The sequence below is a fragment of the Poromitra crassiceps genome (genome assembly GCF_964638095.1).
Source record: "Poromitra crassiceps genome assembly, chromosome: 5".
Classification (NCBI taxonomy): Eukaryota; Metazoa; Chordata; class Actinopteri; order Beryciformes; family Melamphaidae; genus Poromitra; species Poromitra crassiceps.
This window is the reverse complement of record NC_139642.1, coordinates 62,524,378-62,537,332: the sequence shown is the minus strand read 5'-3', so window position 1 is coordinate 62,537,332 and position 12,955 is coordinate 62,524,378. Positions and strand designations below refer to the sequence as shown.

At 43.0% G+C, this 12,955-nt stretch overlaps 1 protein-coding gene across 1 annotated transcript; it reads left to right on the top strand.

Moving 5' to 3' along the window:
• Positions 1-2,444: 2,444 nt before the first annotated feature.
• On the top strand, positions 2,445-11,392 carry LOC310776684 (stonustoxin subunit alpha-like; the record flags this gene model as incomplete). The annotated part of the gene is made up of 5 exons (XM_083636843.1): positions 2,445-2,458; positions 5,498-5,610; positions 5,706-5,762; positions 8,724-8,828; positions 9,594-11,392. The coding sequence occupies exons 4-5, from the start codon at positions 8,732-8,734 to the stop codon at positions 11,390-11,392; spliced, it is 1,896 nt and encodes a 631-aa protein (XP_083492969.1). The 5' UTR covers positions 2,445-2,458; positions 5,498-5,610; positions 5,706-5,762; positions 8,724-8,731.
• Between the last annotated feature and the right edge of the window lie 1,563 nt (positions 11,393-12,955).

Here is a 12,955-nt window from a genome sequence, read left to right as displayed (position 1 = left end):
TCAAGTCCATACGGAAGAGAAATAATATTCTAATTATTTCAACAGACATTAGTCCCAATGCAAAAGTAGAAATCAATCACAATTCCTCAATAATTAGCCTACTAGCAAACTTGTTAAATCATTGTCATGACTTTCTTAAATTATATATATTTATCCATCCTACGCTTTCACACATGTAATTCCAAGGAAATTAAAATAAAATACAGTTCTCATTCTCTGCCAAGGGATTTCTAGTTTCTTTTTATTGTGATTTCTGCACCATTTCTCCTAGTTTACACACAACTCAATCACAATTCCTCAAATATTTGGAATAGATCTAACACAATTTTGAAGCCATCTTTAGTATTCTCTTGAACAATATGCAGCTGGCAATGAATTCCACCTGACCATGGCTCTGTAGCCTACATCAGTGGTTCCCAAAGTGGGGGTCGGGACCCCTCAGGGGGTCACGGGACACCACTGGGTGGGTCGCGAGATGATTTCCAGAATGTGTGAAATTGGCCTAAAGAATAAACTACAAAATATGTGAAATATGTGAAAGAACTATTGGAAAGAACACATTTTAACCATAATTGTTTTGTTTGCAAAATTCTCATGTGTGCACCGTTTGTATGCTTCAACCACCTCCGGGGATATTGAGGGGCACTGTTATTTTGGGGGTTGGGAGCTGAAAAGTTTGGGAACCCTTGGCCTACATGACAGTTTTCTGTATCACATTTGTTTTCACTTGAGGTTTTTTGCTTGTCGTGTTTGTTAATTGTGTTGAGCAAAATGAGAGAATAACCTTCTGTAATACCTTTGGTGATCTTGTGACCATTACATTTCTGACTAATTTTAACAAAGCTCTGACTGACAGTTAGCCAACCAGACTGTCATGCATGTCTTTTATATTATTTCCTGCGGAACACTGGAAGACACAATGTGCCGCCTTGTTACCGGCCGTTTGGAGTATTTGGCCAGGTGTTTATGATGTGATGTATGATTACAGATCTTTCGAATGCTATAGCGTCAAAACCGTGCAAGATGCAGTCAAGAAAATTTACACGTGTGTAGTTGATATAAAAATGAAGGTCGAGTTCGAAAATGACCGTGATCCCAGCAACCCTCATTGCCCCCCGGCTCACATTGCAAGATGATCTCAGATTTTTGATGATCATTGATGATCTCAAATTGTTCCAAGAGGCCCTGGAACAATGGTGTCAGGACAACCACCTCTCTCTGAACGTCTCAAAGACAAAGGAGGTCATTGTAGACTACAGGAGGGGGGGGGGGGGGGGGGGCACACACCCCCCAGTCACCATCAACGGCACAGTGGTGGAAAGAGTGCACAGCTTCAAGTACCTGGGAGTCAATATCCACCAGGACCTGACATGGGCCAACCACACCGCCACTGTTGTCAAAAAGGCCCAACAGCGACTACACGGACTCAGGCGCCTGAAGAAATTCGGGCTAAGGCCAAAAATCCTCAGGGACTTCTACAGAGGCACCATTGAAAGCCTGCTGACTGGCTGCTTCACCACCTGGTACGGGAACTGCACCACCATGGACCGCAGGGCGCTAAGAAGGGTGAAGCGCGCGGCCCAGCACGTAACAGGATGTGAGCTGCCAGAACTGCAAGATCTGTACAACCAGCGGTGCCTCAGGAGGTCCTTGAAGATCATCAAAGACACAAACCACCCCCACAACAGTCTGTTCTCCCTGCTACCCTCAGGGAGGAGATACAGGGTCCCAAGAGCACGCACAAATCGCTTGAGGGACAGTTTCTTCTCACAGGCCACGAGACTCCTTAACATATACAAATAGTGTAGTAGCCGTACTGTACCGCACTGTAGATGCCACCATTATGTATGACTAATGTTCAATAGTATGTTTAATTAGGTATACGCTATTTGCACCTAACAGAATGTTATTATGTCTAATTGTGTTTAAAGTATGTTCATACCATTTGCACTATGGGCAGTGAATACGCCACTGTCTGTGGCGTGTCTTACTGCTCTATTGCCCGTTGCCTCTTGTTTTTTATTTATATATCTTCTATTTTATTTTTTGCACTATGTTGTAACGGAGCCTACAGCACAAGAATTTCACACGTGATACTTGTACTACGGAGTGACAATAAAAATCTTGAATCTTGAATCTTGAATTTTTAACTACTTGTAATTTCTTGACTGTATCTCTTTCATTGAAGCACGGGACCAAATCATGAACTAGGAATCAAGCTGTGACAGAACGAAGGCATTTAAAACGTATCTGATGACATCTGGCGGCATAACTTTGTATGTACTTTACTTCATGTCAAATAGTGAATTATGAGCTGTGCACACTGTCACCATTTCTTGAGATGGGGCCTCCTCGTGAAGGAAGTCTGTGGGTTCAGAGGAGGAGTTTCTACCTACAGACAGGCTATATAAAGACAGACACCAGACTGCAGGCTCACAGAATCACAGACTCTTCTCCTGTAAGTACCTCTCTGCCTACATCTGATGCTGCTTTATCAAGATAAGCTTGCATGCAGTCCTGATGTTTTACTTGTGTTATATAATATGCAAATGCTGCAGCTTCTTATCCGTTTAAAAGGTTTTAATCTGCACGTGCAATGACTGTTACATACTCAGTGAAAACTAGTTAGTTATTGAATATCCTGTATCCACTATCAATTTACAGGTAACATTGTTCTTTTTGCTGAAAGCAGCATCGAGGGATAATTAAAGGCAGCAATAATACTGTATCTAAAATCTGTTAAAAAAAGAAAGAAATGTGTAATATCAACGTTTTGTGAAAAGCTGTGTTTTGTACTTCTGGGCCACCATATGCGCTTAACAGTGTTTTTTTTTTACCTTACTTTAATTACATTTGACGAAACGATGAAAAATAAATACATTTTCCCCAAGTATTCGCCACCATACAAACTAGCAATGTTGAAAAAAGAAAAGAAAATCTTGATTAATATTGATTATTTTTTAACCGAAAAATGCAAAAAGAAAAAGGTGGCATAATGTGGTTAAATGAGATAATATTGAGATGAAAATCCATTAATTTGAGATAATAATAATTCACTAAAGCCCAAAAGATTTTTTATTTTGTTTTTCCAAAACAATCACTTAAAGGGATAGTTCGGTTTGTTTGAAGTGGGGTCCTATCAGCTAGTTCGATACACTAACTTAATTAGGTATAGTGGTCTTGAAGCGTGGCGCATTGTGGAACGAGACCGCGCACTCAGAGCAGCACCCAAACCAGCCTTTTCTCTGTAAGTACGGGGGGTCAACAACTAAAGCGTAATTTAGCCACCTAAAACACCTAAAACAACGCCCACCTAAACAAATCGATATCTGTGTACATGCACGCTCTATTTTGACAATTTTCAACGCTTTACTTTTCCGCCAAACAGCAGTTTCATTCGGCACTGCTTTTTCTCCCAACCGGACAACTACCGTATTCCTCCGCTAAAAGCCAGCACAGAGCACAGAGCCGCGGTTTACAACACAGGAAGGCTTAGAAGAGAGATAAAACACTGACTTACTTTAGAGACAACAAGTCACCTGGCCTCTCTGGTCTGGGACGTTTTCCACAATTTATCCTGGGAATGGTGAAAAAGGTCTGCAGGGCACCCCTGCATTTAGGCAGCAGGCGCATCTGTCTTTCTGCCTGTTCACTTTCTGCAAAAGTTCCTCTTCTGTATTCTCACTGGTTCATAATTGTATCCTCTTGTCACCAAGGTGAATGGCATATCATCCTCACTATCAAAATCACTCATATTTTCGTTCGTGTATTCTATTTGTTGTGTCTTCACTAACAAACCGAGAGAAATAAAATACCCCCAAATAACTGCGGAGTAATCCAGTGCTGCGGCTCTGTGCAGGCTTTTAGCGGAGGAATACGGTAGTTGTACGGTTGGGAGAAAAAGCAGTGCAGAATGAAACTGCTGTTTTGCGGAAAAGTAAAGCGCTGAAAATTGTCAAAATAGAGCGTGCATGTACACAGATATCGATTTGTTTAGGTGGGCGTTGTTTTAGGTGCTAAATTACGTTTTAGTTGTTGACCCCCAGGACTTACAGAGAAAAAGCTGGTGAGGCTGCTGCTCTGGGTGCCGGATCTCGTTCGACGCTGCGCCCCACTTCAAGACCACTGTACCTACTTCAGTTAGTGTATCTTACTAGCTGATAGGACCCCACTTCAAACAAACGGAACTATCCCTTTAAAGTGGCTAAATGACCTTGAGTCCAAATAGAAAAATTCAGCCTTAACATTAATTCATGCATTGGGGGGGAGAGAAGAATGAGAGAAGAAAATCAATAAGGTGGTAAAAAACAGACTATGAAAGAAGATAGAAACGCACACCAATAATACGTTTCAGGAGGTGCTGATCACCAAAATCGCAAACTTGAGGATGAAGAAAGTGTCGCACACTCACTGCTCCATATTCAAAAAGTTTTTAATGAAAACTTTTTGCATATGGAGCAGTGAGTGTGCGACACTTTCTTCATCCTCAAAAAACAGACTATATCATAATAGGAAATGAGAAATATTGAGGTTCATTGGGTTTTATGTGCCAAAACCAATGTTGATATTACGTAAAGGGGTTACCTTATCCTAATTATTAAATAAAAAAGAAAACACTGGGTTCAAACCAGAAATACTTCTAATAAATTCACGTGGTAAATTCATAACCAGTGACCTAAAACCAAAGTACAAAATTCACCTTTAATTCAGGGAAAATGGGACATAAGGAGATCCCCTGCTGATTTTAGGGCCATGACAGGTCAAATTTCAGAAATTTGCAAGAGGAAAGAAATCTTATACCAATTACAGTACTGTAGTACATTTAACATTTGTGTCTTGCAAATGTATACTTTGAAATGGGATTCAGCACTCATGCTTCTAGGTCAAAATCATCATATTAAATATACAGACTTTGAAGAGACCTTTAAGTTAAGTAACGTAGTTCCTTGCATTAAAAAAAATAAAAGGTTCCCACAAATGTCTGATTTTAATCAGAAACTAATTTTTTTCTTGCAAATTACCTTGCTCACAACAGACTCAATCATTTCCATCCATTTCAACTGGGTTTCATGTCACTTTTTTTTTTTTTTTACCACGCTACTGATTTACTTTTTTAACTCGAAATTTGTCCATGTATCCCACTAATGTCCAAATTAAAGATTCATTTTCCTATTTAGATTCTAGATCATTTATAGCCACTGTTTTGGCCTACATTCAGACAAAATATCCCCCTACTTTTTCTAGACATTCTTATTCAAAATTCAAGATTCACTTTAATAGCCACAGTAAGTAATCAGATTACAAATAAGGAATTTGTCTTAGTGCAAATATGTAGCATGGCAATCACATCAATATTAGAAGGTCAAGCTCAAATATATAGAAAACAGTCACAAAAAAAGTATGTACATTTCTCAACTCGTTAAGTCGTTTTCACATTTAAAGGGGAATTTCTACTTTTTAAACTGGACCCTATTTTCCAAACGGTTTGTGTCCACAGTAAGTGATTCATCAGGACAACCATTTTGGTCCAGTATTGACCGAGATCGCTTCAACTGGCAGCCGCGCAACAAGCTGGAGCGGAGGCAGCCGGGGCATACGCAAAGCGTGCATGTAGGTCCAATAAACAAGCTTCTTTTTGCAACTGACAGGCTCAGATTGTTATTACGAGAGAGAGAGAGAACATGACATTTTATCTTCCATTAAAGGAAAGAACATGCTGATTAAGACTTGGAGCCTCTGACTGTCGCAGCATCTGACAGACGGTAAGAAAGTTATTCTTGAATCCTTGAATATTTCAAACTAGACTATTATATTATAGGGCCTACTTTAAGCTGTTGCCCACTTTTCTGTACAATACAGCACTCTACTACAATAAAAAATATAAAAGACCAAATCCACACTTATATCTCTCCTCTGTACAGCTACCCTGTGGTTCACCTGAGCCCAGCATTTCTTGCCCAGCTATGCTGCTATGTTCTCAATAGAGAGGAATGATAGGGAGGTTCTGAACAGAACGTCAATGTCGACAACGCATTTTGGAAGCAGATTTTGTCACTCTCTCCGCTGCCTGCCACTAGTGGCTGGACAGAGGTGTCAGCTCATCTGCATCTCATGACTAAGGAAAATGTGGGTCCTGAGCATGGAGGTATTAAAAGAACTGGATAGGGGACGAGTCACGCCCACCCATGCATTCGGACGGACGCTGCTCACTGGCGCATGAAGCCATCATGGGGGGTTTTTCTTCCGGGTTTTACTTCCTGACCATGCGGCCCAAGGCGAAGTGGGCTGCATGGCGTCACGTGACTTGCAATATAGAGCTTCGCCACCATGTTCAAATGGCTTCAGAGCCCAGCGCTATTCCTGGGGGCTTGGTCCTGAGGCTAGACCATTGGCCTGTAACATCTTGGATCTTACAGTTTAGTGCGAGAGCAGCCAGATCATTCAGAGTGCCATGAAAACAAAAAGTGCCATAACATTGAAAAAGAAAGGTAAAGTAAAAACTCCTATCAGCAGACGCTAAGTCAATAAATAAGTGTAAATATAACAATAGATTAATATAAATAGAAGTGCCCTCGCAGAGTGCAGACCTCCACCAACACCAATACTGTGATATGCACATTTTGTGAGTCGGATCAGAACCCTAAACCCTCATGGTTTCACTCTACGCCTCACTGCAGCTGATTCCCTCATGATTTCAATCTGCGCCTCACTACAGCTGAATTCCCTCATGATTTCACTCTGTGCCTCACTACAGCTGATTCCCTCATGATTTCAGTCTGCGCCTCACGACAGCTGATTCCCTCATGATTTCACTCTGCACCTCACTACAGCTGATTCCCTCATGATTTCACTCTGCGCCTCACTGCAGCTGATTCCCTCATGATTTCACTCTGTGCCTCACTGCAGCTGATTCCCTCATGATTTCACTCTGTGCCTCACTACAGCTGATTCCCTCATGATTTCACTCTGTGCCTCACTTCAGCTGATTCCCTCATGATTTCAGTCTGCGGCTCACGACAGCTGATTCCCTCATGATTTCACTCTGCGCCTCACTACAGCTGATTCCCTCATGATTTCACTCTGCGCGTCACAGCAGCTGATTCCCTCATGATTTCACTCTGCGCGTCACTACAGTTGATTCCCTCATGATTTCACTCTGCATGTCACTGCAGCTGATTCCCTCATGATTTCCGTTTGCGCCTCACTGCAGCTGATTCCCTCGTGATTTCACTCTGCGCCTCACTGCAGCTGATTCCCTCATGATTTCACTCTGTGCCTCACTGCAGCTGATTCTCTCATGATTTCAATCTGCGCGTCACTACAGCTGATTTCACTCTGCTCCTCACTACAGCTGATTCCCTCATGGTTTCACTCTGCGCCGCACTGCAACTGATTCCCTCATGATTTCACTCTGCTCCTCACTACAGCTGATTCCCTCATGATTTCACTCTGTGCCTCACTACAGCTGATTCCCTCATGATTTCAGTCTGCGGCTCACGACAGCTGATTCCCTCATGATTTCACTCTGCGCGTCACTACAGCTGATTCCCTCATGATTTCAGTCTGCGGCTCACGACAGCTGATTCCCTCATGATTTCACTCTGTGCCTCACTACAGCTGATTCCCTCATTATTTCACTCTGCGCCTCACTACAGCTGATTCCCTCATGATTTCACTCTGCGCGTCACTACAGCTGATTCCCTCATGATTTCACTCTGCGCGTCACTACAGCTGATTCCCTCATGATTTCACTCTGCTCCTCACTGCAGCTGATTCCCTCATGATTTCACTCTGCGCGTCACTACAGCTGATTCCCTCATGATTTCACTCTGCGCGTCACTACAGCTGATTCCCTCATGATTTCACTCTGCGTGTCACTACAGCTGATTCCCTCATGATTTCACTCTGCGCGTCACTACAGCTGATTCCCTCATGATTTCACTCTGCGCGTCACTACAGCTGATTCCCTCATGATTTCACTCTGCGCGTCACTACAGCTGATTCCCTCATGATTTCACTCTGCTCCTCACTGCACCTGATTCCCTCATGATTTCACTCTGCGCGTCACTACAGCTGATTCCCTCATGATTTCACTCTGCGCGTCACTGAAGCTGATTCCCTCATGATTTCACTCTGCGCGTCACTGCAGCTGATTCCCTCATGATTTCACTCTGCGCGTCACTACAGCTGATTCCCTCATGATTTCACTCTGCTTCTCACTGCAGCTGATTCCCTCATGATTTCACTCTGCTCCTCACTGCAGCTGATTCCCTCGTGATTTCACTCTGCTCCTCACTGCAGCTGATTCCCTTATGATTTCACTCTGCTCCTCACTGCAGCTGATTCCCTTATGATTTCACTCTGCTCCTCACTGCAGCTGATTCCATCATGATTTCACTCTGCGCGTCACTACAACTGATTCCCTCATGATTTCACTCTGCGCCTCACTACAACTGATTCCCTTATGATTTCCCTCTGCGCGTCACTACAACTGATTCCCTCACGATTTCACTCTGCTCCTCACTGCAGCTGATTCCCTCATGATTTCACTCTGCGCGTCACTACAGCTGATTCTCTCATGATTTCACTCTGCGCGTCACTGCAGCTGATTCCATCATGATTTCACTCTGCGCGTCACTGCAGCTCTGCTTGCAGCCACTTTACAAAGTGACAAGTAAATAAGTACCAAACTAACAAACTGTTGTGTGTTTTCTCCAGTGCAGACTGAGCGATGGCGATGCAGCCGAAGCCGATGCAGATGGCAGCGCTTGGCCGACCTTTCAAACTCGGGATGCTGTACGACTGTCGCAGTGATTCACTGATCCCTGGTACTGTAAGCCTTTAATGTAAAGCTAAATGTAATACAACTGGGAAAAATCAAGAAATTTGTAATAATCTGCAACTTTTTCAACTGTCTGTTCTGGTCTTGTTTTGGTCTGGTTCTGTCTGCCTGCTCTAACACAACAGTGATCCATCCAGTTCACAAAGCTTTTCCAATAACCGCTAATCACCAAAGTTGTCGCTAAAATAAAGAATGCATTCAGACTGAATGGCCATTCTGTTAAAGTGTTTCCATGAGACAGTAAATCTGTGTGTGTGTGTGTGTGTGTGTGTGTTTGTGTGTGTGTGTGTGTGTGTGTGTGTGTGTATATATGTGTATATGTATATATATGTATATGTATATATATACACATATATATATATATATATATATATATATATATATATACACACACACACACAAATATATATATACACACGCGCGCACTATATATATACACACACATATATATATATATATACATATATATATATATATATATATATATTTATATATATATGTGTGTGTGTGTGTGTGTGTGTGTGTATATATATATATATATATATATATATATATATATATATATATATATATATATATATGTATATGTATGTATATGTATTGATATATATGTACATATATATTATATATATTATTATTATGTTCTGTTGTTTTCATATAAAATGTAGCTTGCCCCATGCTATATAGTGAAAAGAACTGCAGCCTGGCTGTGTGTCAAAGAAAGTAAGAACTTTTACCCCCTCTGTTGCAGGCATGACATTGTGGGACCGTGAGACCCTGGAAGAGCATATCCAAGAAATACCCAAGCCACACACTGAATTTGGGATAGTTGCATCAGAATCAATTGACGACAAATCTTCATCATTAAATGTTGAAGCCTCTCTGAAAGCAAGTATCTTGAGTGGACTGGTACAGGTTCAGGGCTCTGCCAAATACCTAAAGGATCACACAATTTCCAAAAATCAGGCGAGAGTCACACTCAAATACAAAGCGACCACAAAATTCGAGCAACTGTCAATGAATCATCTTGGAACAGACAATGTGAAACATCAGTGTGTTTTTACACAAGGACTAGCAACACATGTAGTTACAGGTATCCTTTATGGTGCGCAAGCCTTCTTTGTATTTGACCGTGAGTTATCCAAGAATGATGATCGTCAAGCCATTGAGGGCGATCTGAAGATTATGATCAAGAAGATTCCTATGCTTTCGATAGAAGGTGAAGGCTCCGTGCAAATAACAGACAGCGACATTGCAAAAGCTGAGAAATTATCCTGTAAATTCCATGGGGACTTTGTCATTGAGAACCTTCCTGTGTCCTTTCATGATGCAATACAAGTCTACCAAAGTCTTCCAAAATCACTGGGAGCAAATGGAGAAAAAGCTGTACCAGTAAAGGTCTGGCTGTTGCCCCTGAAAAATGTAGATTCTAAAGTGGCCGGACTTGTCCGCGAGATAAGTTTTGGATTAGTGCAGTTTGCACAGAAGGTCCTGGAGGACTTTAGTGAGCTGGAGATGAGGTGCAATGATCTAATGAAAATCACCCAGGCCCAGCAATTGCCACAGATTTGCAAAAAGCTGAAGACGTTTAAACAATTGTGCTCTGGCTACAAGCTAGATTTCCAGCAGACCATGGCAAAGAAACTTCCATCAATCCGGGGAGGTAAGGAAAGGGAGGGGGATCTCGCAGAGGTCCTGAAAAAGAGACCTTCTTCTCCATTCAACAACCAACACCTGAACGAGTGGATTGATTGTAAAGAGACAGAAATCGAAATATTAGAATCTCTTAACAAGAGGATGAAAAACACCACGATTATCACATCTCAACATGCTCTTTCCAGTGAAATCTGCCATGGTAGTGCAGAGCATGCTGTATGCTTTGCCTTCACCTCACTGGGAAATGCTGAACCATACCTCTCAGCTTTATCAAACTACTTAATAGAAAACAGAGACAGAAACAGACCAGCCAGCACAGACACTCCTTATCCTCACCAAATCATACATCATACCTATGATGGAGACAAGGAACAATGGTATTGTTCTAATGAAGTAGTGGAAGCAATGAACGAAAAATCTAAGCGCTTCACTGATTTTGCAGAGGCTAACAAGGGCAACGACACCATTAGGTTCCTAACAGCAGTTATGACAAATGAGACACAGAAAGGTGCAAGTGTCTATCTTTATAAAGAACGCACCTTCGTCTCTGATCACTTTCAGCCACCTTCAGAGCCTAAAGCACCAGCAGTAAGTGACACAACCCACAACAGCGTGACAGTGACCATTTCTCCACCAACATTTGGAGCGGAGGACGTCACCCACTACTCTGTCGAGTATTGTGTCAATGGAGAAGAACATGCTTGGCAAGAAAAGAAAGCAACAAAAGCTGAAAACGTCACAGTATCTGGTCTGACTCCTAACACAGACTACATGTTCAGATGCAGAGCAGTGTGCTCAGTAGGTAAAGGGCCCGCCAGTAAAGCCACTGCTTTCACAACCTTACCTAGTCCCAGGGCCGCCGCACCCTATATGCAGAGTATGCAGACTGCGTAGGGCATCATGTGACTGACGGCACCAAACCCCCCCCCCCCCCTTTTTTTTGTTTTTTTGTTTTTTGTGCCCTCAGTCAGGCCACTCACTGAACAGCAGGCCAGGCGCCGCCTATTGGTTTACTAGTGGTTTTATTACTTTATTCAGGGTTAAAGTGGGTGCATCTCATTGTAAAATTGGAGTCGGCCCAAATTGGGCTTCAAACGGCCCAAATTGGGCTTCAAACGGCCCAAATCTGTCTTCAACCGGCCCAAATCGGGCTTCAAACGGCCCAAATCGGGCTTCAAACGGCCCAAATCGGGCTTCAAACAGCCCAAATTTTTCGCCGCCGCCCTTTGGACGCCGGCACGCATGTCGGCCCGTATCGGCCTGGCCTGCTTGGTATCTAATGCCCGGCCTGAATTATGATCCCAGTCCGCCCCTGCTTGCATGTACAGTTTAACAATCACTTGTTTGCTGACATGTACAGTAATTCTAACAATTGTTTGTTTGCCACATGTAATGTAATGTGAGATACACTAGTATCGTTCATAATTAATGATTTTGCAGTCTTTCGTTTGACAGTTATTGAAAGTTTTGCGGGGGGGGGGGGGGGGGGGTTGGGGGGCACCACAAAACAATTACGCTTAGGGCACCCAAATGGCCAGCAGCGGCCCTGCCTAGTCCTCCTGGAAAACCTCGAGTTGAAGCAAATTCAAGTGAGATATCAGTTAGCTGGGGGAAACCTGCTGTGCTTGGCAAAGGTGTCAACGTTGTGAGCTACATCGTGGAGTATGCAAAAGCGCCCCCCGAGGTGAAACACGAAGAACTTGAATGGAAACCAACGGTGTCAAGAGCACAACATGCCATCATTTGTGGGCTCCAGCCAGAGACAGAGTATGCTGTCAGGGTCAGATGTGAGTGTGGTGCAGCTGGCAGCAGCCGGGAAGGCATCACAGTTCATGCCAAGACAACAAAGCGTGAATTTGTGCGGCTTGCCGAATTCCTCAAATGTAGGCCAACAACCACGCGTATAAATTCGGAATCGCCCTCAGTTTACCAACTACCTCTGAAGAAACAATACATGGATCTGGACGGATGCAGGGCTTACAGTTTTGGCAAAGAAAGCATGAGGCCAAATCGCACTATAATGGTTTTTGGAGCAACCGGGTCAGGAAAGTCTGCTCTCATCAACGGGATGATCAACTACATTGTTGGTATAGAGTGGAGTGACACTTTCCGATTTAAACTGATTGATGAGGATCAGATGAGATCGCAAGCTGAAAGCCAGACTTCTAAAGTCACTGTGTACAAAATCAACCACCAAGAGGGGTTTGAAATCCCATATTCTCTGACCATTGTTGAAGCTCCCGGCTTCACAAGAGGACTAGAAAGAGACCGGGCGATCACTGAGCAGATCGCAAGGCTTTTCAACTCTGCTGAGGGAGTCCGAGAGATTGACGCGGTGTGTTTAGTGACCCAGGCCTCTCTTCCACGGCTAACACCAACACACAGGTATGTGTTTGAGTCAGCATTCTCCATTTTTGGTAAAGATGTGGCAGAGAACATTCAGATGTTGGTGACATT